A 26,992-nucleotide genomic window follows, 5' to 3' on the forward strand; every position below is an offset into this window, starting at 1 on the left:
GCCCCTCGCGGCGGGATGCCAGACTTTCACCTTGTGGATACCCTGCTATCTCACAGGGGAATACCAGGAAGGGTTCCCTAAGCAAGCGCCGGGAAACCCACTGTGGGTAGCTGTGCGCTATATAAGCTCAACTACATTTACATTTACATTTACAATGATCCAATTGTGACTCCATTGCAAATCTCAAGTTCCTGGGGTCAGAACAGCATCTGGTCTTTACCTTGCCCCAAGGGACCTCAAGGAATCGGACTGATCTGCCTGTGCGGTTTTTAGAGGCAAAAAGACCATCTACTCCCAAGCGGAAAAATGGTGGGCAAATGATGGAATACAGCACCATGGCTCTCCCAAAGCATTACCTGCGCACATTGTCTGGGGACCCAGGGGATCAGAGTCCAGAGTACGAATCATCCAAAGACAATATCTTCTAGGAAAATCCTTCTTCAGGGACCCTAGTGATAACCAGGAAAAAAGGCCACACCATGTGTTTCCCACACAACTTTCAAGTGTCTTTCCTCTGGTGTTTGACCTCAAACAGAGCCTGGGTTCAGGGGTGACATACACTCGAAAGAGCCATGCGTTGATTTCCAAGAGACATCTCTGCCCAAAAGCTAACCTCAGCGGCACTTCGGCGGCCAGGTGCAGAATGTGGAGGCCCTATGTTATCCTACGGGGGGTAGGGGGACTCCGGTTAGTGGCTGCTGGCTAGCAGGCCAAGGGGTTGTGGGAGCAAAGCTCCTAGGGTTAAACTCAGGGCAAGTTGAGGACCAAGTTAGCGCCGAAGGGGCACCCTCAGCGGCACTAAGGCGGCCAGGTGCAGGGTGCCGTTTTGAGGTCGGGTGCCCTGTTGATTTCAGTGGAGATAGTCCCGGACAAAAACATTGCAGGCTCGGGGACGAGGATCTTCCAAGAGTGGCCCCCACTTCGAGAGGTAAGTTGGGATGTTGAGGGATGATTAGGCGCCGCTGGGTTGGGCACATATGGCCTTGGGATGTCGGATTTTCTTACCCGCTCGGGGAGGGGGGGGCTCTGGATTGAGGCTGCAGGCGTTGTCTTGAGCCTTGAGGGGTCAGGGGTCACCGCATCTCGGTCAGGATCGCCGGGGGGACCTCCTCGTGGTATTTTTCCACTCTAGTGCGGGCCGGGTTCGGCAGATGCAGAGTGGGCTGGGTTTGCGGTTTCTGGCTGGCACCAGAAGCCGCAGTTCAAACACGTCCGGTGTTCACGGGAGAAACAGCTTGGAAAGTGAATGCAGGCATGTCCTACGGGGTTTTTGAGGTTGCTGGCCACTGGACACGCCAGGGTTTTGCAGGAGCAGGTTCGAGGGTAGACAGGCCTGTAGGGCTGGGGCCAAGTCAGTGGGTTTCATCCTCTTGTTACCTATGCACGGCTTCTCCTTCTACTTCTCTTCTTTTCTTGTGGTTGCTGGATCCGAGGAAGGAAGGTGCAGGGTGCCCCTAAATACTAAATTTAGGGGCACTACAGGTAGGTAAAGGCAGGTACCAATGGGTCCCTTCCCTGGGGTGGGTACACCCTCTATTCTGTCACTCTTCAGTGGGAAGGGGGCAGGAGCCTGTCCCTGGGTCCCTCATCCTCAAGTTGGTTGGCGTGGACTCGCGGTTGTGCTTCACCTTGCCTCCCCCACCTTAGGGGTGGAGTTGGCAGAAGTGGGCACACCTCTCTTACTCACTTTGGCAGGAAAATCAAATGGGGGGGGGGGTAGAACCACTGGGGACCAGTTGCTGAAAGCAGCAAATGGTCTGGAGAGGCTCACATAGGTGGCAAGCCTTTGAAGCTTCCCCTTCGTGAACCCTGCCCATCCTGGGGGAGGAGGCTTGGCACCTTGTCCCAGGATGTGCATTGTTTCAGGCCCCCGAGAGCAGCAAGCTCTCGGCCCAGTGATCCAGAAACATGTCAGGTGGTGGCAGCCTAGGCAGCCACTCAGTCAGGTCACTGGGAGTTGGTCGAGTTTCAAGATGCCCTCTGTCGTGCATTTTTCATTAAATCCCACACTGGCATCTGTGTGGGTTTAATGTGCTGAGAAGTTTGATAACAAACTTCAGTCTTCAGTGTAGCCATTATGGTGTTGTGGAGTTCGGAATGTCGACCTCCCAGCACCATATACTCTTGATGGCAACACTGCACTTACAGGGCCCAGGAATAGACTTGGGCACTGTAGGGGTACAGGGCTCATGCATCTGTACCCTCACCACTGGCATAGGGCACCCAGCTAGAGGGGGTGACTGAGGTATGCCTCGGAAGGGTCCAGAAACCGGCGATTCCGACTACAGCATCGTCCTTCGCCGAGGCCCCATGGGCGTCGCTCGCCCACCGGTAAATCTTACAGCTTGTCACCGAGGCCTGGTCGCCGTCCTGCAGAGGGTGCGGGTTCCCCTCGGGACATGCGGCCTCGCTTGCGCCACCCTACCCGCTGTTACCTGGCGTCAGGACGACTAGGGCCCAAATGGAGGCCTACGCTACAGCTCTGCAGGCTTCTTTGGCCCCTCCTCTCCCTCTTCCTGAGACGTCTGCGGATTCCTTGCCTTGTGCGGCAGCTTCGGCGCTGGCAAGTTCAGCTTCAGGTGTGGTGTCGTCGAGGTGCGGCCCTACGGGGTTCCCCTCTTCGACCCACGGCGTCTCTGCCTCACCGCAAATCCCTGAGGGAGTCCCTGTGGTGTCGCAGGAGGTCGCCGGGACTCACGGTTTCTCCCCCCCCTGCTGGCGTCGGGTCATTGACTTGTCTCCGGAGGTCCCCTCCTCTCCGGAGGTTTGTCATCTCCTGGTCTCCTCTTCTCCGGAGACGGGATGCTGCGTCGTTGCTTTTTCCCCGGCGTCTTCCAGGGAGGGCTCTGCGGCCTCAACCCTCTGACCCTCCTTTCCGCAACTCTGTTGGTTGTGCCGCAGGCTTCTCCACCTTCCCCGGAGGCCCCTCAGGCCTCCCACTCCGAGGATCTTCCACTATTCAGGGGCTGGCCGTTTCTTCCTCCAACTGGATTCTGGGATGGATGGCTTAGTTTACAGCCGTCGCCCACAGAGGAATTGCTTTCTCCCCAGCGACGCCCTACGGTGGCGAATGTAGCCTTTGTCCAGGCCATTTCCGCGGCCGCTGGCATTTTGCGAATGGGTGACCCAGTCACCCCATTCCCTACGGATCATTTGTTAGTTCTCCACCAGGGCTCTGGTGGAGGGGAGCTGCGTCCTCCATTCTTGCCACGGGTGATCCGGTGCCTCAGCCGCTCCTATACCGCCACCGTCCTGCTCCGCACGATCCAGTCTGCCTTTCTTTCCACCCTTCTACCCAGGGCCCTCTCCTGCAGACTGCTTTTCCTTCCTTGCCTACAGTGTTTCCTCCGTCACAGGAGGTCAGGTGGTTGGGTTCACAGGAGCGTAACATCTTCGCTTCCTCTAGTGCTGCTTTGCGAGCGCTCAACTGTTTGTTGGCCAGGGCTACCTCCAGCCTGTGGGATTCTGTGAAGTCCCTTCTGTCTCGCGTCTCCCACGAAGGTGCCCGCGCTGATCTATGGCACCATGTGTTGGATGGCCGGGAGTTGGCCGCGTTTATTCTCCGTTCTGCCTTGAATGTTGCTGATGCTCTCAGCCAAAAGTTCTGTGGCTCTCCGATGCCATGCTTGGTTGCGGGATGGCGTTTTTCCAGAGAATATTAAGGAGCGTCTGGTTGACATGCCTTTTGATGGGATTCTTTTATTTAACACCCACACGGACTCAGCCATTCAACGGCTCCTTGCGGGGCTCTGTTCTCCCCTCCCCCCCCTCCCTATGTAAGCGTGGCTTATGGGTCCTCCGGTGCTTTATGGGAGGCATTATCCCACCTTTTTTTCTGGAATCTAGTGTTTCGGTCGGCCCGTCTGTGTGGTTTGACGTGCCTTTGGGGTCACTAGGTTGGCCCCTCTGTACTGTTGGCTGCTGGTACAGCACCTTTGGCATTTGTGTATTTTTTGGCTGATTGGTAAGCCGCCTGTGGTACTGCCCGCAGGTCCTTTATGTTCTTGTCTCTGATGCGGGATTTATTCCCTAAGAGGTGTTTCCATGTTTTCTTTGGGACGTGTCATACCCTAAGTGGGGTTTTTGTAGCTATTGTATAGCTCTGTTCTATGCTGGGAGGGTGTGGACCCCCTTTTCCGGGTTCCTTGCTTTTCCTGTCATCACTGTATACCGCTGGTGCGGTCTCTTTAATCGTTGTCTTGGCACTGCTCCAGGTTCTGTCATTTTCAGTATCCGCTACATTGCTGGACCGGCTTTGGCGTTGTGGTGTTTACGCCTTTTTGCCCGGCGTTTCGGCCTGGTCCTCTGTCTTATGTTCCAGGGGGGCTAGGATTTTCCTAGGATTTTCCTGGGTTAGATCTATTCGCCACAGAAGAGAACGTGCAATGTCATCAGTTCTGCGCTTTGGAATTTCAAAGGCGGCACTCGCTCGGAGACGCTTTTCGTCGCGAGTGGAGTTGCGGTCTGTTGTACGCATTTCCGCCTATACCACTTCTTCCCAGAGTGCTGAAGACGATCAGGCGTGACCGGGCCCAAGTCATCCTTGTGGCTCCGGACTGGGCACGGAGGTTCTGGTATCCCGAGCTACTGTCTATCCCCCGATTCGTCTGCCCCTTCAGGAGAACCTTCTGTCGCAGCAGCAGGGGACGGTCTTCCACCCGAACCTGTCCAGTCTCCACTTACATGCGTGGAGATTGAGCGGCGGCAGTTGAGGCCATTTGACTTGCCTCCTGAAATCTGTAATGTCATTCTGGCAGCCAGGCGTCCCTCCACAAAGTCGGTATACGCCAGCAGGTGGAACAGATTTGTGGCATGGTGAACAGCAAAGGCTGTGGATCCACTTTCTGCCCCTCTTTCAGAGGTTCTTCTCTTCCTTCTTTCTCTTGCCCAGCAGGGCTCTGCTCTGGGCACTCTTAAGGGCTACCTCTCGGCCATTTCCGCCTTCTTAAGGCTCCCTGATTATCCCTCTTTGTTCAAGTCCCCGGTTATAAATAGGTTTTTGAAGGGCATCACCCATATGTTTCCTCCAGTTCCTTTCGTGATGCCTCAGTGGGACTTGAACCTTGTTCTAACTTATCTGATGTGCACTCCCTTTGAGCCACTTCATAACTGTCCTCTTCGTCTTCTCACTCTTAAGACTGCATTTCTGGTTGCCATCACCTCTGCCAGGAGAGTGAGTGAGCTCCAGGCCCTTTCTTCTAAACCTCCTTTTCTTTCAGTCCATCCGGACAAAGTTGTGTTGTGGACGAGACCCTCTTTCCTGCCCAAGGTGGTTACAGCCTTCCACATCGGGCAGTCCATCACTTTGCCCACCTTCTTTCCGCCTCCATCGAAAGAGGGAGAGGCTCCACTGTCTGGACCCAAAACGTGCGCTCTCATTCTATCTGGATCGCACTCGCCAGTTCCGGGTGGATGACCAACTCTTTGTTGATTACGTGGGCGCTAAGAAGGGACGGGCGGTGCACAAACAAACCATTTCTCGATGGGTCGTCTTGTGCATCAAGGCTTGTTACTCTTTGGCTCAAAAAGAGCCTACTGTGGGGCTTCGTGCCCATTCTACACAGGCCACGGCGGCTACTACTGCCCTGGGCCAGGGAGTCCCCTTGCAGGGCATCTGAGTAGTTAGTATTAGATTCCTTCCCGCCCCACCCATCCTCCCCGTTCTGCTAACCGATATCTAGGGTTACGGTCATCCCCTTTCAGGGCCCTAGTTGTTATGGCACCAGTGTTGGTTTTTATCATGGCTCTGCGTTTTCTGGCGCGGAAAAGCTGTGCATAAGAACTGACGTCAGCGCGCGAGGGCGGCGTGTAAGTACTCCGGCGACGCCATCCCGGCGCCGCAGACGACTCCTACCGACGCTCAAGGGTACTGCTACGCAAAAGTTTCCGGATCCAGTCTGACGCCTGGGGGTATTCTAAGTTAAGGAATCTAATATGAACTACTGTTTCTTACAGATATATCGTTCCCGAAGGTAAGTAACTTGTGCAACTGGTTAATAAGGGTCTGGAAATGTATTACACGATGAGGTCACAGCCGCACCATTTAATACACCCCATTTCCTCAAAAGGCTGCAATACTTGGAAATAAATCTAGCCTGTTAAAGCTATGAAGGTTTTTTCTGCTTTTGGCAAATGGCTCCACCTCCTAGAAATGCATATGGTAAGTTTTAAAATTAAATGTTAAGCACAAAAGCAAGAGAAGTCTACATTTGGCACTTTAGTGAACATACCTACGATGCAGAACTAGGATTGTAGTAACGTTTACTTTCATTGTCTTGAACAGGCCATGCCCTTAGTTTGTGTTTTTGCTCATGCATATGCTAAGTACAACATGCAGTTTAACCAATAAGTTCACCATCAGTTTGTGTCCCTTTTATACTTGGTTTGACAGGTCCAGGAGTTTGGAGTCTGTGAGGTTCGCGATCTGAAACCCAATGGTGCCAACATTCTTGTGACTGAGGAAAACAAGAAGGAGTACGTTCACCTTGTCTGCCAGATGAAGATGACTGGTAAGTATACTGCTGCCATCTTAAGGATTTCTGAGGCCCTGGGAAAACATATGTTAAGCCCCCTTATTGAGAGCAACTTTGAATTAATGACACACCCAATAAAGCGAGTCTTAGTGATGACAACCCATATTGAATTATGCATTACCTTTGGTGCTTACATTTCCCGAAATGTAAGTATCACAGCAGCTAAAAACTTGAGATAACCAGTGAGCTGTCAGCCGAGAGGGCTGTAGGCACACCAGTTGTAGATAACGGTAAAGAGGGGATGAGGTGGGGGAGGGAGAGAGATTTATTCTAATTTAATTGCTACTACCACATGAGAGCTCAAGGGTTAAGGATGGGCAAGCAGAGTATGTCCAGTTGTAATCTTAAAAACAAATGTTCGGCAAATCATTATCCTCCTGCCTGGAGTGCCACCCTGGAAGGCCGAAGCCCTGGGCAATTGCCTAATTTGCCTATACCTTAAAATGGCTCTGCACAAAGTAAGCTTGATAGGGTCACAAGCACATTTATGGATTCTTGTACTATTTGAATATTTCCCCACTTAAAATTGGGAATCTTTTGCAAAAACATGGAAATCATAATGTGTCTTTATGCCATCAGGGCTACTTTCTAAATACTATAATTTAAGTGCAATTATGACCAAGAAAATCCTCCTCCATTTCTGCCACACCATCCTCTTACAAGCTTAAATTTGTAACCTACTAGCTCCAGTATCTCTCTCGTTCAGCCTTCCCAGCAGGGTGGTGAATTAGTTATGCAGACTCTCCGCAATATTCTCTGACCGTCTCTAGCACCCTTAGCAACTTGCTGTGGCGTCTAATCAAATGGCATGACCTGTCTCACTTAAGAAGTGCACTTTAATATTGCTGCCTTCAGCTTTAACCTCAGTATCTGATAAGAGACATCTGCAGATTCCTATTTTGAATTCTCCCCAGGCATGAGATTGGATCTGGAAAGTTTTCAGTAGTACCTCTGCATGCCGGCACCGTACGGCTCCGTGATGACCTCGACTCCGGTCATGATGACAGTGGAACCATATAAGTTTTGCTCCTGCGCGCTTATGTCCGTTTTCTTCTTTTCCGCACTGCAACGCGGATTCTGAGAAGCGGTTCCTCTGGCTGTTTTTGGCCTACTTCTAAAGTTTTTGTGTTTGCATCAGTGTGCCCTATTTTCTCTATGGCTTCAGGCTTTGTGCCTTGTGAGTCTTGTAGTCGACTGATGTCGATTACAGACCTGCATACAATTTGTATGTAGTGTTTACGAGATCGCCATGATGCGAAGGATTAAGACTCCTGCCAAAAGCTTACGCCGAAGGTGCTTGAGGATTATCATCTGTTTACAAACTCCCCGTCCCCCTATTTGGTCCGTTTGCAGCGTCGATTTAGAAGCCGGAGCCAGTCTAAAGGATGTCATTCTCCAGGGACGTCAAAAGGTAGGAAGCGGTTGAAGTTGCTGCATTCTCCGGTTTCACAGTGTGAAGACTCAATCTCCCACGGCTCCTCCTGCATCACGGTTGAAGAGGGCTTACACAACTCCATATCATGTCTTTCCGGGAGACGGGGCGTCATTGGCCCAGATGAGGGAGTATTATAACTTTACACCTCGTCTTTGGGACTCCATCTTCTTCTGGAGCACCTTTGGGCCACAAGGAAATGAATGGGGTGCTGTTGGAGGGTTTGACTCCGGTGACAGTTGGGCATTCAGTCAGTGGGTTGGTGACGATCTGCAGGTATACAGTCCCTCGGTGTCTCCACCTACAGCGCCTGTTTTTGACCAGCCGACACCGGCACTAAGGTCAGCGGCGTCAGTTGAAAGTCTCTCCTCCTCCTATCTACATGGAGGTGACACCACCTCGGCGTCGTTCAGCATCGAATGCGGAGTACAGACTGAGGGAAATGTGCAGCTGTTGGTTGCTTCTCAGGCTGAGAGGGCTTTTTCGTCCCATTTCTGATACTATTATTTCGCATATGGAGGAGAGCTGTATTGCTGCTCTTGGAAAGGCTAGTGGACTGGAAACTTAACCAGCTTCAGGGTTCCTTTCTCCCTCTAGTATCGCTACTGAGGCGATTTCTACCTTTGCAAATTTGCTGAGGAGAGTGGCTTCAGTTTTGCAATTGTCGCTACCTATGGTGCAGAGGTCTACCGACCCTCTAACTGAGGTCCTTTACCACGGTCAGACTGGGAAAGAGCCTGCTCTTCCGTACAGTGAGGCCCTGTTTGATATTGTATTAGGAACTTGGGGGGGGGGGGGGGGGTGTCTCTGTGGATCGGTATATCACTTGCAGAAATTTGCCTGCACCTGGTTGGCCTCCATAGACATCCTTCCACTCGCAGCCTCATGATTCAGGCTGCAACATCTTCTCATGATGTGGATTCTGCGCCCAAGACTCCAGTGAATAAGGATTATAGGAGTCAGGATGCAAGTGGTGTCGCATCATTGCTTCTGCCAGCTTTGCCAACATGCCTTGTGTGCTGGGGCGTCTTTCCTATGCTTTGTGTGATTCTTTTCAGAATGTGGCATTCTCTTCCGGATAACCTCCGTTCTGAGGTGGCTGGCTTAATAAGAGATGGTCAACAGGCAGCTAAGCCTTCAATCTGAAAGAGACACGTTAGTGATAGATTCCTTACCTTCGAATTACCCCCAGGTGTCACAGGATCCGGAACTTTTTTGTTAGCAGTACCCCTGCGTGTCGAAAGGTGGCGTTGTGCGGCTCCACGTCCGTCGTGGGCATCGTGATCGCCGGTGTTACTCAGATGTGAGTCCCTTGCTCATTGCACCATCAGGATTCAAGCAAGCCGGGCCGACGACGCCTGAAATGGCAGAAACCGGTCCCCGGAAGCTTGTTTCCTTCCCAGTGTAAGAATTGGCTTGGTAGTTTGGTTTGCCCTGTTCCCATCATGCACTGGGACAGGAACAGACTAATTTGCATATAGCCAAGTTCTGAGCTGGGATGGTGCAGTGAGCTAAAAAACGGTGATGGATCAAGCCCTGATCTTTGGACTGGGTAAGAGTGGTCTGCTTAATTCAGGCACTCTGTTCATCACCACCCCCTTTTCTGAATCATTTTGTCCACCATAAGCGTGGAAGGGTATACTCAGATGTGAGTCCCTTGCTCATTGCACCATCAGGATTCAAGCAAGCCGGGCCGACGACGCCTGATATGGCAGAAACCGGTCCCTGGAAGCTTGTTTCCTTCCCAGTGTAAGAATTGGCTTGGTAGTTTGGTTTGCCCTGTTCCCATCATGCACTGGGACAGGAACAGACTAATTTGCATATAGCCAGGTTCTGAACTGGGATGGTGCAGTGAGCTAAAAAACGGTGTTGGATCTAGCCCTGATCTCTTGACTGGGTGAGAGTATTCTGCTTAATTCAGAAACTCTGTCCATCACCACCCCTTGTTGTTAAATATTCAATCTGAAAGAGACACGTTAGTGATAGATTCCTTACCTTCGAATTACCCCCAGGTGTCACAGGATCCGGAACTTTTTTGTCAGCAGTACCCCTGCGTGTCGAAAGGTGGCGTTGTGCGGCTCCACGTCCGTCGTGGGCATCGTGATCGCCGGTATGACGTCGCAGCAGCTACTTAGACGCCGCCCTCGCGCGCTGACGTCAGTTTTTTCTTTTTCCGCACCAGCAAGCACAGATCCGGAGAGAGCGCTACCCCCAGTCAATTTTTTACTCCGTTTTTGGGGACTTTTGTCTGTCTTTTGAGTCTTTGAGTCCTGGTGTTATTGGGATGCCTGGTTTCAAGTCTTGCAAGGTTTGTTCCCGCATGATATCTGTAGGAGAGTGGGGTCTGCAATCCCATGGCCACCCCAGATTTTTGCTTCACTGGTTTACGACTTTCCCTGGCTGTGGGCCTGCTAATCAGACCCACAGCCTAGCTGTTCTCTCTCTAAAATTACAACCATGTACCTTAGGTGCATTTACCAATTGGTACTGGGCCACCTTATCAGTCCCTGTACAGTATACCTTAGGTATCCAGGGCATAGGTGTACCCAGGGCCTACCAGGGGCTGAAGCAGGTATTATGCCACCCCTGGCTGGCCATCTAAATCTGACACAACTGGCTGCACGGCAGCTGGGGCAAGGTGGTGTAATCACCCTTTGCTATAGATATAGTATACCTATATCTAACCCTAAAATGGACACATATATTCCTATCAGTCACTCCTATGGCAGGCCTTATCAATCCTGAAGGCAGAGTGCTTGGAATTATGTGAGATGGTGCTCTGGCATGAGCTGAGCCCGTTTGCAGCTTGCGGAACCAAGTCCTAATAGCTGTTCCATGATAACGCTATACCATATACTCTTAAGTGCATTATAATCCTCGCGGTTAAATGCTAACTCTGGTATACCATTATCAAAACATGTCGAGTAAGGTGTCATACGAATTGGAATACTACCCCCTCGCTGCTGGGAGTCCTTCCAGCAAGGGAGGCTCAGACAAAGGGTTTCCTGCCTTGGGAGGTGCTAGCACCACCCCAGACAGGATTTTGTGTATTAGGTAGGCCAAGGCTGAAAGGAATGAGACATGCCTGGGGCACACAAGGTGCCCTGTGCATACACCGGTTCCAAAAAGTTGCTGGGGCACTCCAGCCCCAGCTCTGGCGGGAAACCGGACAAAGGATAGGGGGTGTAACCACCCCCCTTCCTGGTCCCACTCAGGGGAGGGACCTAGTCGTAGTGCAGCCCCCTTTAGCTGAATAAAGGTGAGAGCTGGTCCCATTCCCAGTTAGATTATTCTTGACAACTTCCACGAAGAACTCTTGACCTTCGACCTCCTGAACATCAGAAGACTGAAGAATCTCCCCTATGGTCAGGGAGTGACCATCCTGCTTTGCAGGCACCATCAAGCTCCTGTGCGGTTTGCTGTAAAGTCCTTCCAGCCCGGAATCCAACAATCCAGCTCGACAAGACCCGGACCTCCAGACCTCTCTGACCTCTACCCACATCCACAGCACAGCTGGGACCCGTGGGTGTGACGAGCAACGTGGAGACTGCCATCTTGAGAAAACCTGCACAGCGCTTCCAGCACGACCGCCGAGGGATCCTCGAGTGAGTGCATCAGGGTCTGAGAAGCCCTACACCGACGCAGCTCCTGCACCAAAGACCAGCCCCCCAGCATCCATGAGAGCTGCGTGGGGCCCTTTTGCCTGGTTGCTGCATCTCCTGTTGTCTGGTCACTTGCCGGCTGGCTTGTGACCTCTGAGGCGACGATCCGAAGAATCCAACACTGCTAGTCTGGTCCCCCAGACTGGCCCTTGCTTCCCTGTGAACGAGAAGCACCCCGGACCCTCCTGGTCCACACCAGACGCCATCTTTGTTCCACCGCGTGGCTTGCATTAGCCAAGGCCTGTTGTCCAGATCGACGATCCGACACCGCCAGCAGCAGCAGACTACGTGGGACAGCTCGTGCCTCCAGCCTGGTCGTGAAGAGCAGCTCCTGGTCCGCGCAGCTACAGAGAGAAGCGACCCCTCCTTCACCTGAACGCGGCGACAGCATCTGGTTCCCTCCTGGTTCCAGCACCGTCACTGGCTAGTGACCAAGACTCTGTCCCCTTCCTTTTCAGGACTTCCTTCTTCCCAGTTCCACTCTTGGAACCACCGTACTCCTCCATCTGGCTGCCTGCCAGCAACTCCTTGTTTCAGGCATCACCGAGATCAACGCAGCAAACCCGACGCAACTTCAGCCCTATGCACCTGCAGCCTGTGGGTTAGGTAACTAAAGCTTCTAGGTCCTGAAGTCTGTGTACACTATCCTAGTGTTCAGGTCCACTGTGATTTTCCCTCCAGCCAGCCGGGTTCGTCCGGAATCCGTAAGTTTCTAAATTGTAAGATCCATAGACGTTGGTACGCATCCCACGTGAGTCCCGTGGGCCTCCTGCTCCTTACTTACCTAGTTTGAAACGTAGTCCCACCGATCATCCAGCCTCTGGATCCCCTTACAGTACTTTCCTTCCTCGCATTCCATTGTTTTGAGTATATGGTTTGTCGTGCCCCTAAGGCACTCATGTAAATATTGTGCGAACTCGTATTTCTTTTGTAGTATTGTCATGTGCTTAGCCCTCTGACCTCATAAAGAGTTCAGAGGTGTATGTTAGTAAATAAATATCCTTTTATTTTCATAACAACCTGTGTGGTGTCCTTTCATCTGGTATTCAAGGGGTTATATTGTGGTAAAACAGCTGGCTTCACATGCCATTCAGAGTTTAGCCTAAAGACTGCTTTTGTCCACGCTACTAGGATAGCTGGTCTATAAGGTTGACTTACAACCAATCACCATAAGGGTTGTTTGGACTGATACAAGGTGATCACTAGAATTAGTGAGCATCATATATCAGGCCAACTTCTCACAATATCATTGATGGAACCGCACCGCGAGTGTCTCTATTGCCTGGGGCGCAACCACGACCCCGCGTCGTGTCCCGACTGCCGGGTAATGGCTCCGAAAACTTTGCGAGAGCGGTCCCTAAAATTGCTTGAGGCTCGGGAGTCTTCTCTGCGCCATTCAATGTCCCGGTCCTGTGTGAGGAGACCCCCATTGATCCATGCATGGATACCAGCCGATGTCGGTTGACCTCGTACAACCTTCACTGACATCGATGGCTACGGCACCGCTGCCAGTGTCGGCCGGCTCCCCGGCCAATGTCATCCCCGGCTTCCACCCCGGCGTGGAGACGGCGCTGGACTAGTGTCGATCGACGCCGATTCCGACACTGATGGGATATTTTTATCCCTTTCTCCACCCTCCTCCTCCTTCCCACCTGTCCAGCAGGTTACAGAGGACTTGCGGCCCAATGCAAGTTAGACCCGGCCTAGGCAGAAGATTTGGAGGACGCAGGTGATATGGATTTCTCTCCGGAACCTGGCGCACTGTCTCCTTCTACCGTGGCTACAGAAGAGGGTGGTACTTATTCAGTGGTGTTGCTAGGGCAGCAGAGGCTCTCCACCTCAAGCTCCCTAAGGTGGCCGTCAGGGCTAACCTCCTGACAGAAGTGCTTCGGCCGGCGGCTTCCTCTGCGGAGCCGCTGCTGCCCTTTAATAATGCACTTTCAGACGTTCTTCTGGGCACAAGGTCCAGCCCCAACACCGGCTCCTGTGGACAGGAAAGTGGCCCAACGCCATCGCCCGGCTCCGGACAATCAGTGATCAGCCCGGACCCAATTTTCCTCTCCCAACCCCCTACCCCTGAAAGCTTGGTTGTCCAAGCTTCTGCATCCCCAAGCGCATTCCCGTCTGCACCACCGGACAGGGAATCCAAGAAACTGGAGCAGTTTGTGAAGAAATTTTTCTCTGCTGCCTGTTCAGGGTTGCGGTCCGTGTACACCCCATGCCTCTTGGGCCGTTATTCCCACTCTGTGTGGGATACGGTGGCGCAGGTGCTACCTCAGTGTCCGTAGGAGGCCCGGACGGTGCTCTCCCAAGCTATTGCTGACGGGAGAGATGCAGCCAGGTTCACGATTCGTTGTGGCCTGGATACCGCCGACTCGCTTAGGCAGAGCGATTTCCACGACAGTGGCGCTACGCCGTCACACCTGGCTGAGAATTACTGGCTTTTCTGGGGATGTCCAGAACACTCGGATGAACACCCTTTTGAAGGCACTCGCCTTTTTGGCGACAAAGCAGTTGGAGTGTTTTAAGGACTCACGGGCTACGTCCTAGTCCTTGGGCCTTTCGGCACGCGCACTCATTTGGCTTCTGCTTTTCGCTCCTTTCGTGGCCAAGGAAGGGGCGCCCAAACACGTTTGTTGCTTCGCAGGCTTGTGGCTTTGAAACAGTCTCAGCGCAGCTGCGGATGTGGGACCCACCGAGGTGGGTCACAGGGCCAGCTGGCAGGTCCGTCCACCACCTCCCCTGCCACCACTGCCTCGGTGCTTCAGGCCCACCAGATGCCAGTGGGCGGCAGGATTCGCCATCACCTCCCCCACTGGCGCACCATCACTTTGGACAGGTGGGTTTTACAGATTGTACGAAGGGGCTACTCCCTCCCCTTCAAGACCACCCCTCCAGCCATGCCACCCCAGTACCATTTCATGTCGGGTGATCACTTGGCACTTCTTCAGCAGGAAGTTGCGGCCCTCTTGGCCAAGTGGGCCATCGAGTGCGTTCCGACGCCATAAGTAGATCGTAGTTGTTATTTCCACTACTTTCTGGTCCCAAAGAAGGACAAGGGCCTGCGTCCTATCTTAGACCTTCGGGAGAAGTTCAAGATGCTCACACATGCTCAGGTCTTGTCTTACCTTGACCCGCAAGACTGGATGGTGGCGTTGGACTTGCAAGACGCTTATTTTCATAGCCCCGTCCTGCTGGCCCACCGGCGATACCTGCGGTTCACGATGGGCCACAAGCACTTTTAGTTCAACGTGCTCTCTTTTGGCCTTACCAGCGTGCCTCGGGTGTTCACGGAAGTGATGGCGATGGTCGCAGCTCATCTGCGCAGATCAGGGGTTTCAGTCTTCCCCTATCTTGACGACTGGTTGTTGAAGGCGGACTCCTGCATTTGCTGGGGTTCTCCATCAACGTGCCGAAGTCGCACCTGATTCCCTCTCAGAAGCACCTCATTGTCGAAGCGGTACTGGACACGGCACAGTTTCGGGTTTATCCTCCCAAACAGAAAGTCCTGGGCATTCGGGCTATGATTGCAATTTTTCACCCTTGTCCTGGGTTTCGGTCAGGATGACCTTGAGGCTGCTGGGCCTCATGGCCTCCAGCATCCTGTGGCCAATCATGTCAGATGGCATATGCAGGCTCTGCAGTGGGACCTGAAGTTCCAGTGGGCGCAGCATCAAGGGGACCTGTTATAGTATGTCCAGATCTCGGAGGACAATGCACAACAGTTGCAGTGGTGGCTCACAAACCAGTATTGGGTCAGCGGCAGATCCCTCTCCCACCCCCAACAGGAGCGCACAGTGGTGACTGATGAGTCCCTCCTGGGATGGGGTGGCCACATGGGAGAGGGGGAGATCAGAGGCCTCTGGTCTCCGGCGGAGTTCAGGCTCCATATCAACCTTCTGGAGCTCCAGACGATCCCACTTGCACTGAAGGCATTCCTTCCCTCTGTCAAGGGGAGAGTAGTGCAAGTGCAAGTGTTCACCGACCACACCACAAGCAAGGTGGGGTGGGGTCCTGGACACTATTAAAAAAAAATCAGGGGGGGAAAGGATCACTTGTCCGGGGCCACCAGGGTTTATTAGCTTTTCATTTCACTGTGCCGATAAAAAACCCTCAATCACATGCCAAGGCTCGGATAGCGGTATATCTTGGTTCTCCGCCTTTATTATTTGTACGTGGCAGCATCATCATCTGGTTAGTTATTATGCTTCCTCCACCCGAAGGTAAACCACTGGTTAATACAGTAGTGATCAGTGATGGTGGATTGCAAAGTGAATGAAACAATTTCTGATAAAAAGCTTGAATGGCCAGAATTAAAAGAAAATGTATTTGGTCTGGCTTCAGGCTCATTTAAAAACTTTTGGCGTGCGTAGGAAGGGGAGTTAAGAGTCTTCCGCACTGATCTAAGTCCATAAAAAGGTCGACATGTTTCAGCCTTTGAGTTGCCCAGGAGAGGGGCAGGTAGGCTTTTTTCAGGACCTCAAAAACAAGTGAAAAAGTGAAGACGCCCTATATTTTCAGGGTATATATGGGTCTAGGTATATTAACCTGTCTCTGAAAAGGTCTGAAAGTAACTCAGTTATTGTGTTCCGACATCATCGGGTGTTTCCAGAGGGGAATGTGCCTGCTCGTGTACAGGATATGCACAACTTGTGCTGCCTCTTCCTCTTGGTCATCCGGGACCGGCCGTTGATGAAGAGGCTGGGGACGAGACGACTCCGACCGGTACAGCCGTGCCGAGAGAAGCTTCATACAGCGCTCCAGCAGAGACTTCGGCTTCAGGTGTTGGCAGGCTTCGCAGTCAGTGGAGTCATGGTGCTCGCCCAGACACCACATACAAACAGAGAACAGGAATTGCAAGTTTTAAAGCCCGAAGGCATCGCACACTGTTCCTGACACGAAGCGTCGAAAAGGAGATTTGAAAACATGCCAGAGGAACCACTCACTACGCATCCGCATTTCATGCGAAAAAGGAGGAAACTGACGTCAGCGCTCCGGGAGGGACTTGTATGACCTCGCTGACGTCACGTTTGTGGACGACGTCAGGGCGGGGTCGTGTGGCGCCGTCCCCGATGTGCAGAGGTGCTGCTGCAAAACATTTCCGGATCCAGTCTGACGCCTGGGGATATTCTAAGTTAAGGAATCTGTGGCTAGATGTCTCCATCAGATAGATTTCTCACCTTTTCCCTCCTATTCCATTTTTAATGCCGCAGTGGGACTTGAATCTGGCTCTTACTTATTTGATGTGTGCTCCTTTTGACCCACTTCACAACTGTCCTCTTTGTTTATTTCCTGTAAGCCTCCCTTTCTGTCGGTATATCTGGATACGGTTGTGCTTCGCACTAGTCCTTCCTTCTTAACAAAGGTCACAGCCTTCCACATTGGCCAAACTATCACCTTGCCCACTTTCTTTCCGCCTCCGCACCCTTCCAGAGAGGAAGAGAGGATCCACCGTCTGGACCCAAAATGTGAGCTCTCATTCTACCTGAATCGCATACAACAGTCCAGGGTGGATTACCAGCTCTTTGTTGGCTACGCAGGCACCAAGAAAAGCTGGGCTGTACACAAGGACTATCTCCCACTGGGTCGTCTTGTGTATCAAGACCTTTTATTCTCTGGCTAAAAAGGAACCTCCTGTGGGGTTGCGCGCCCATTCTACCAGGGCGACAGCGGCTAGTACTGCATTGGGACGTGGTGTCCCCCTGCAAGACTTGTCAGGCTGCCACATGGGCTTCGCTGCACACTTTTACTAAGCATTATTGCCTTGGCAGCTAAGTCCGGAGAGACGGCTTCTTTGGCTGTTCTGTTCTCCGTGACTTTCTGATGTGATCTTGGTTTTCAGAGCCACCACCGGGGTCGGTATTGCTGGGATATCTATACTAAGGTAAGGAATCGATCACTAACGTGTTTCTTTCAGATGAACAAGTTACTTACCTTCGGTAACAATATATTTGTAAGAAACATTAGTTAGTGATGGATTCCTTACCGCCCCACCCATCCTCCCTGTTCTGCGAACTGATTTCTAGGGTTCAGGTCATCCCTTTCAGAGCCCTAGTTTCAATGCACCAGTGGTCAGTATCTTGCATGTCTTTGCATTCCTGGCGCGGAGAGTCGTGTACAGAAATTACGTCAGCGCGCGAGTGCAGCGTCTAAGTAGCTGCCGCGACGTCATCCCGGTGATCATGACGCCTACGACGGACACGGAGCCGGACGACGCTCCCTTCTGACGTGCAGGGTTACTGCTGACGAAAACTTTCCGGATCCAGCCTGACACATGGGGGTCATTCTAAGGTAAGGAATCTATCACTAACTGTCTCTTACAGATATATTGTAGTAACTTGTGCACCTTGTCGTTACCTCACAGCAGAATTCATACTTTGGCTCAGATTCTGACAACAACTATGATAAGGAGGCAAATTCGCCCCACAATACGGCAAGGACAATGGTTATGCTGAATTACAGGATGTCGGTGGTCTGGGCACATCCCCAGACACTGGACTTGTCTTCCCACCTGATCCTGCCTCAGAGGAAAGTACATATTTCGATGTAGTTATGCATAGGGCTGCAATTCCCTACAGTGAAGGTAAAAATAAAAATGTCTGACAGTTTCTTCAGCCTGTCGAGGAACTTACTGAACCTCTCTTACTATTTAACAAAGTCTTAATGGATACCCACTTGGGCAAAACCATGCTCTGTGCTTCCAGTTAACAATCGAGCATCTTGCTACCACAGACAGGCACCAGGTTATCATGGCTTCTTGACCCAACACCCTGTAAAAGATAGTCAGGTGGTCCAGACATGGCACCAGCCCAGTCAACCCTAATACTTTTCCGATCACTTTTCCTGACTGCGAGTCCGAACACATGGAGACGTTTGGTAAGCTCATGTTCTCTTCTGCTAGTCTTGCTTTGCGCTCAGTAAATGGCAGCTGTCTCCTGGGCCGCTAAAGTCCTTCTTTATAGAATGTGGTTGGTCAAAACCTGCCTGCAGTTCTGGAGCACCTACAGGCATCTTTAGCCCAAACCATACAGGACCGCTGGGATGCTGGGAATTCTTAATTAGATCTTTGTGACTCACCTGACTGCTTGGGCCAGCTCCACGTCTGGGTTAGGTTTAAGCCTTTTCCAGGGGTGTCCAGGTATCTTTAATAGACATAACATTTGATGGCTTTCGCCTCTTTTGTGAGAGAATGGACTCATCTCTGGCCCGATTTAAGGAAAGACATGTCACAATGCTTTTCTTGAGGCTCTGACAGTTTTTGGGAGAAGGAGTGTTGGAGGGGTATTTATGTACAAATGTTGTGCGCTCATAGTAGAAAGTGGCTGTGTTGCTGTGTGCAGAAATGTCCAGTTTCCATGATTTTTCTTTCCAATGATTTCCAGCTTGGTGTAGGGAAATATTCAAATGTAAAACAAGTCAGTGTCTAAAACTTCTGCTAAACAACGTATTCTTCACAGCCCATTTCCTCCTTTCATATTTATAGGAAAGGCGAGTAATTGGATGTTTTTTACGTTTCTTGGAGCAGAAATTGCAAGGATACCTGAAATGTTTACTGTGTTTCATCATTCCCATTTCCTCATAGGAGCTATACGGAAACAGCTGGCGGCCTTCCTGGAAGGCTTCTATGAAATCATCCCCAAGCGCCTAATCTCTATCTTCACGGAGCAGGAGCTGGAACTGCTCATCTCCGGCCTTCCTACGATAGACATAGATGATCTGAAGTCAAACACGGAGTACCACAAGTATCAGTCCAACTCCATTCAGGTGAGCGTAAGCTGCCCAAGAGTCTTGGTATTGTGGGTGGAAGGGCTGCTGGTGGGGAAGAATGGTACGGTTCTCAGTTGTGAAAGTGGGCCCCTTCCTCATGTCTGGTTTTTTTTTTTTACTGTGCCCTGACAGATCCAGTGGTTCTGGAGAGCTTTGCGCTCCTTCGATCAAGCCGACCGCGCTAAGTTTCTTCAGTTTGTGACTGGGACGTCTAAGGTCCCCTTACAGGGCTTTGCGGCGCTTGAAGGGATGAATGGCATCCAGAAGTTCCAGATCCACAGAGATGACCGGTCAACAGATAGATTGCCTTCTGCTCACACTTGGTAAGATTGGACTACATTTTGATATCCTCTGCTTCTCATTTAGAATCTGTGTACCGCATGACTTCTTCTCTGTTGTTCCTTTGCCCCAGCCACTGGATGTGGTCTGTTTTCAGATCTGCTCACATTCTGTCTTGCAAACCTCCTTCAGACCTGTATTCCACTGTAAATAGAACAGTTTGTGTTTGCCATCTCTCCTCTTCCTAGTTCCTTAGCTTGTGCAACCGTTGTGAACATGATTGCTTTTCACGTCACAAAGCCTTCATCTATCTTCTTTTAGGAGACTTTTGCATATCTTGAGATCTCACTAAAGCATCCAATCAATACTGGATTTTCATTGGATTTTGCCAGAAATCCATGTTGCACCTACTATTCGGACCTTAAGTAGACTTCAAGTTCTGCTGTATACATCTTCTTGCAGACTTGTCACCTTATGAATTATCCATCTGATAGAGACTACTAGCCGCAGATTCCTTAACGTAGAATTATCCCCAGGCATGAGACTGGATCCGGAAAAAATGTTTGCCACAGCATCCCTGCGCACCGGGGGTGGGGGGGCACCACGTGACTCCGCACACGTGACGTCAGCGAGGGTGCACAAGTCCCACCCCGGCACACCTACGTCAGTTTTTTCTCTTTTCCGCGTGCAACGCGGATCCGGATCGTTTCCTGACCTGTTTTCAGGCCTTCTTTTTTACGATTTGGCGTTGGGGAAAAGTGTGCGAATGTCTTCGGGCTTCAAGACGTGTACCTCTTGTGCACGTCCCATGTCGGTGCTGGACCATCACCCGATTTCCATGTGGTGCTTGGGCGCACACCACGACTCAACAGATTGCGACGCCTGTCAGCACCTTAAACCAAAGTCACGGCGAGAGCGCCGGACGAAATTGCTGTTAGCCCGCTTGTCCAGGTCGGTGTCGTCCCAGCATCCGTCCCCTACCTCGGACGCAAGGAGCCGCTGGTTCCGTCTTCAACATCGTCCCTCGCCAAGGCCCCAAGGGCGCTGCTCACTGACTGGTAGGTCCTTTAGCATGTCTCCAAGGCCTTGTCCTCCTTCCGTGGAGGGCTCGAGTTCCCCTCGGGACGTGCGCCCCCACCAGTCGCCACCCTACCTGCCGTTTCCCAGCGTCGGGGCGACTAGGGCCCAAATGACAGCCTGCGCTGCGGCTCTGCAGGCTTCTTTGGCCCCTCCTCCACCTCCTGAAACGTCCGAGGATCCCTTGCCTCTCGTGGGGACTTCCGCTGAGTCGCCGGCGCGGAAGGTTTCGGCTTCAGGTCGTAGGATGGTGGTGTCGTCGAGGTGTAGTCCTTCGGGGCTTCCCTCTTCGGCGCCTTGCGTCCCTGCTTTGCCGCAAATCCCTACAGGGCTCCCTGTGGTGTCGCAGGAGGCTGCTTCACCAGAGGCCGAGCCGGCGCCAAGGGCTTTCCTCCCCGGCTCTGGCGGAGTCGCAGGTGGAAGCCGGGACCTGGGGTGCTTTCCTGATTCCCTCTCTGTCCTAGACGCGGGCAGCTGCTCCGTCTGAGGTCGAGCCGGCGCCTTTTCGGCACCGCTCCTTAGCCGTACCGGTTTCGACGTACCCCTTTCTCCTGGGGAGCATGTGGTGGTAGAGGTCGGTTTGGCGCAGCGAATGCCCACTCCAGCAGCATTCGCCGTCGAACAGGCGCCTGTGGTAGACTCCATGGAGCCGATGTTGGATCCTTGATTCGTCTCCTGAGGCTCCCTCCTCTCCAGAGGTCTGTCATCTGATGGTCTCTTCCTCCACGGAGACAGGGCACCGCATTGTTGCCTTTTCACTGGCATTTTCTATGGAGGGCTCCTCGCCGGCTTCTCCGCCTTCCCCAGGGGCCCCTCAGGTCTCCAACTCACCCGTGGACCACCCACCATTCCGGGGCCGGCCGCTTTCCCACTATGGCTGGAATTTGGGACGGACGTCTCAGTCTGCAACCGTCGACACACAGAGGAATTGCTTTCTCCCCCACAGAGGCCAGTGTTGCCTTTGTTTGGGCTATTTCCACGGCCGCTGGCATTTTGCGGTTGGGGGAACCTGTCACCCCATTTCCGGTCTATAACCTTCTGGAAGTTCTCCATCAGGGTTCTGGTGGTCGGGAGCTGTTCCTTCCTTTTGAGGCGTCACTCCACAATTCTCTTATAGGGGCTTGAGGGCATCCTGCCACGGGTGATCCGGTGCCTCAGCCACTCCTGCATCGCCACCGACCTGACCCGCGCGACCCAGCCTGCCTTTCCTTCCACCCTTCCACCCTTCTGCTCAAGGCTCTCTTTTACGGACGGCTCTTCCGTCCTTGCCTGTGGTGTGGTCCGGTGGTTGAATTCATGGGGGCGTCCCGTCTTTGCGTCTTCCAGTGCTGGCTTGAGGGCTCTCAACACTCAGTGCGTGTTGACTAGGGCTTCTTCCAGCCTATGGGATTCTGTGGAGTCCATTCTTTCTCATCTCACCCATGAAGGTGCCTGTGCTGATCTGCGGCCCCATGTGTTGGATGGTAGGGAGTTGGCTGCGTTTATTCTCCGTGCGGCCTTGGATGTTGCTGATGCTCTCGGGCGTGCTATGGCCACTTCTGTGGCTCTCCGTCGCCATGCTTGGCTGCGGGATGCTGTCTTTCCTGAAAATATTAGGGAGCGTCTGGTTGATCTGCCCTTTGATGGGGTCCTTCTGTTTAACACTCATGCGGACTCTGCCATTCAGTGTCTCCTTGCAGGGCTCCGTCCTCCGTAGACTGTTTTGACGATCCTATGGGACTTGATGGGAGGTGTTATCCCACCTGTTCCTGGACTCTGGTGTTTGGAGTGACCGTTACACTTTTTGTGTGGTTTGCTGTGCCTTCGGGGTCCCTTGGTTGACCCCTCTCTTTGGTTGGCTGCTGGTTCAGCCCTTTTTGGCAAGTGTGTACTTTTTGGCTGATTGCTAAGCTCTCTGTGGTTTCTGCCGCAGATCTTCTGTTCTGGTTCTCTGATGCGGGATTTTTTTCCTAAGAGTGGTTCCCATACTTCTTTGGGACGTGTCATACCCTAAGTGGGGTACTTGTAGCTGTTGTATAGCTCTGTCCTACGCTGGGAGGGTGTGGATTACCCCTTGTGGGTTCCTCGCCTTCCTGGTGTCGCTGTATTCCGCTGGTGCGGTTTCTTGGTCATTACCTGGGCGCAGCTTGTGCTGCTCCAGTTCTGTCTTTCTAGGGATCTGATGCATCAATAGACTGTCTTGGTATGCCATCTACGGCGTTGTGCTGTGGTGTTTTCACCCTTCTGTCCGCCGCTTCGGCCTGGTCCTCTGTCTGGTGTTCCAGGGGGATCATTTCCTGTGTTGACGGCTGGTTCGTCCTACTTGTTTCTCCTCTTCTCTTCCAGCTGGTCCCGCTTCTTTCGTGGGTTGGTTTCTGTCCGGAGCGGTCTCCTTATAGGGTTTCGAGGTTCCCCTGGCCTTTGCCCTTGTTTTGAGCTTGACGTGGTCTCGTTGTTAGGTTTCGGGCGCTTGTCCGCGGCCAGCTGCACCACTTGCTCTGCTGGTCTACGACCGGGAGCCTTGGCCCTTGTGCTCCTACCTTTTGTTTTTGCTGGAGCCTTTCGAGACTACGTCTTTCTTCCCACGCCTGCCTTTATTGACTGAGGCGCCGTTTCTGCCTTGCCTGTTGACTTCAGGCTGTGTCAGGTTCAGCTGTCCCCTTCACTGTGTGTGTGTTCCGGTGGAGGGCTTTGCCTCAGTTTCTGCCTCTTCTCCTTGGAGTCTTGGGGTGATTCTTCTTCTTTGGTACTCCTCTGCCGTTGTCTGTTCCTTTGGGGCTTCTGGCAGGGGTTCCTGGTGCCTTGACTGAGCTTGGGGTGTACTGACCTCCCTTCGCCTTGTCCTTGCTTCATTCTGCTTGGTGGGGGCTGGGCCGCCCCTCTTGTCCCCATAACACACCCCCTGTGGGGCACTGTGTTATTCCAAGCTGGTGAGGTTCTCTTCTGCTTGGGGGGGACTGGGGTTTTGACTCGTTCCTTGTTCGGGCCCTGCATTCTTCCAAGCTGGGGAGGTCCTCTCGCAGACCCTCCTCCCCTTTGGGTATGGCTAGGGTATCTATTCTATGTTAAGGAATCTGCGGCTAGTAGTCTATATCAGATATATTAGTTACTTACCTTCGATAACGATGTATCTGGTAGAGACGATTCTAGCCACAGATTCCTTCATGACCCGCCCTTCTTCCCCGTTCTGTGAGGATCCTTAGTTGGTCTTCTGCACTCGCCTGCCTCTGGAGGGGTTGTCTTCTGCGAGTGCCTTCTCTCACTTCTTCCTTAGTGGGATGCTTGCCTTGTTGTTGATCCACTCCCTCCTTCTGGTGAATGGTGGGTGATTGAATGGGTACTTTTACGCCCCTACACTCTGGTCTTTCAGTGCGGGTCTGCTCGTATCCTTCTTCCTTTCATTGCTTGCACTTTCTGCCTCTGCAGTATTCGGAGTTGAGGTCTCTTGACTGGGCCTCTGCCCTTAGCTCCTTACAAAAGATGTTTCTCCCTGCTGGTGGTGTCTGGAGGTGAATTGTCGTTACTCTTCCGTTCTGGCCTTGGTGTCCTTCTCTCTGGGCTGTGGTTGCAGACCTCCGTGTCAGTTTTACATGCAGTTTTACATGCGTTCTGACCCCAGGGAGACTGTCGTATTTGTTGCAGAGTTGTTTCGCAGTAGGTGTGCTTTGCTCTTTCCTTCTATGACTTGGGGTGCCATTGTGCCCTGCACTTTTCTGGATGGTGCTGTTCCTCACCATTCGTTTCTTCCCTTTCTGTTTAGCTGATTTTTCGCACACTGTTCCCGTATTCTTAGTTTTTGTGGTGATGGCTCCTCGTTGTGACGCGGAAAAGTTCTCTGAAAAAAACTGCCGTAGGTGCGCCGGGGTGGGACTTAAGTATTCTCGCTGACGTCACATGCTGGTACGACGCCCAGGGGGAGACACATTGTGCCGTCCCCTCGGCATGCAGGGATGCTGTAGCAAAACAAATTCCGGATCCAGTCTCACGCCTGGGGATAATTCTACGTGAAGGAATCTGCGGCTAGAATCGTCTCTACCGGATACATCGTTACCGAAGGTAAGTAACTCGTACTACAGACCTATTCTGGACTTGCGGACACTCAACCTATCCATCAAAAAGGAGACGTTTTGCATGTTGGCTCTCCATCAAATATAGCCACATCTCAGACATGGGGATTGGATGTGTTCACTGGATCTGCAAGATGCATACTTTCAAGTCCGGATCAATCGGCATCACAGACAGAACCTGCGATTCCTGGTGGGATCCGCTCATTACCAGTCAAAGTTCTACCCTTCAGGTTGAAGTCAGCCCCAGAGTGTTCACGAAGTGCATGGCGGTAGTGGCAGCCGCACTGTGCCGCAGCGGCGTCTTCGTGTACCCGTACTTGGACGACTGGCTGTTGAAAGGCCCTTCCCCAGACAGCGTGAGGAGTCATTACTTGAGCTGTCCCGAGCTGTCACCGGCTGGGCCTGCATTTGAATTTTGCCAAGTCAACTTCACAGCCAACACAGAAAATACATGTTCGAGGCATATGAGCTGCAGATTGTACACTTAGCATTAAATCGCCACCTGGTGTTGGGCTCGAATGATTGCATGTTGTTGTTGTCTTGGAAGAAGTCTTAGTAGTCACGAGATAGGTGACTCCTCCCTTGGACGATAGTGCTCATGGGCATCGGCTCCATCCTTAGATTGTTTTTTTCCACCACTGGGTTTGGATGAAAGTTTTCCACTCCGGCTATAAATAGACTTTTCAAGCACTTCGAAGCGCAAATAAACTTCCCAAAACTCTCCAAACTAATTTCGATACTGACTAAAATCGTTTCAACTCCATCAGCTCGATTCCGGTCGTCGACGCGGGCCGTTGGGCCTATCCACGCCGTGAGGCCTACACCTCATGGAAAGGACACCATTCAAGAGATGCCCCAAGTGTGCAGCAAAGTTTCCACACAGTGACCACCACGAGCTCTGCAATCTGTGCTTATCGCCAGAACACGACAAATCCAGCTGTACAGCCTGCGCGTCCTTTCAATCCAAGAAAACCATCAGAGATCGGAGGTCGCTTCGACACGACATGCAGAGATCAGCTCCAGAACCGGTGGATATCTTCGAGGAGGTTCCGCTCGTTCCTGAAGAAGATTCCGATGATCTCCAAATCGTATCCGAGGCAGACGACTCAAATGACTCCATACCATCGGGTCAGCGCGTGAGTACTACTGCCCCTGCACCACACACAGCACCCAGACCGAAGGCAAAGGTCAACACTCCGCCTCCGGGGCCCAGTTGCGACCGAAAAACCACTTCGACAGCCCCGCCATCTAGCCCGGCTCCGAAGAAAGTAACTAAACCTTCCGGTAGCTCGGTTCAGAGCAAGCCGCACGTGCCCATCCCACCAGCTCACTCGGCACCGAAAGAAGTCTCGGCTCCGAAACAGTCGACTTCTAAAGACAAAGGTACGAAGCCAGCGTCCGACGCCTCGAAGCCGACGAGACCAGCTTCCACTCCAAAGACATTGTCTTCTGTGCCAAAACCAACAAGGCCTGATTACGGCACGCCAAAGCCCTCGAAACAGCCTACGACACTGAAACCCGCACCTTCGGTGCCGAAAACTACGCTAAGTGACACTGTAACAACTCCTAAGGCTAAAGACAAGCAGCAACCTTGTCCGATACCGAAAGAATAGACGCTGACGAAGGTTCCACAAGGAGAACTTTTCCAGCCAGATTCTCTTCAAAAGAAGATCTACATTGACCCAAAGACGGGTCAGGTGTCCACTACACCACGCAAGAAGAGGAAGGCAGATGAAACATCCAAACCTGTGGTCTGCCACATCCCCTTTGCACCCTTCTTCACCTATACTTCCTTCTCCTTCATCTCCTGCTCCTCTTAACAATTCACCACAGATGTCTTCTTCACATTCTCCTCTTTTATCTCCACACTCACCTCAAAATGATGATGAGTATAGTTTAGTAGGAGGGATAGACACATGAGCCTTTCCCATACCCTACAGATGATACAGACTGGGGGTACCCAAACCCACAGTCATACCAATCAAAACCTTCTCCCCCAGAAGATAACATTGGCTTTGGGCACCTATTGAACAGAGCTGCCATTTACCATGGGGTCACTATGCATTCTGATGAAGCAGAGGAGGATTTTCTATTACACATTTGAACAATCTCAAAGATCTGTTCAAATTCTTCCCATGATCAAAGGGGTCATCAAACATGCTCCAAAATTTTTTAAAGACCCTGTACGTACTAGGA

The 26,992-nt window shown here is 52.1% G+C and overlaps 1 protein-coding gene across 2 annotated transcripts in view; it reads left to right on the forward strand.

Moving 5' to 3' along the window:
• Window positions 1-26,992, forward strand: part of HUWE1 (HECT, UBA and WWE domain containing E3 ubiquitin protein ligase 1) — a 1,655,742-nt gene that overhangs the window by 1,605,487 nt on the left and 23,263 nt on the right. For both annotated transcript variants that reach the window (XM_078664564.1, XM_078664565.1), the window contains 3 exons: window positions 6,392-6,509; window positions 19,210-19,391; window positions 19,527-19,717. In XM_078664564.1, the coding sequence (XP_078520690.1) occupies window positions 6,392-6,509; window positions 19,210-19,391; window positions 19,527-19,717 (491 nt within the window). The remainder of the gene's footprint in view (window positions 1-6,391; window positions 6,510-19,209; window positions 19,392-19,526; window positions 19,718-26,992) is intronic.

Source organism: Lissotriton helveticus, chromosome 10 (genome assembly GCF_964261635.1).
Source record: "Lissotriton helveticus chromosome 10, aLisHel1.1, whole genome shotgun sequence".
NCBI lineage: Eukaryota > Metazoa > Chordata > Amphibia > Caudata > Salamandridae > Lissotriton > Lissotriton helveticus.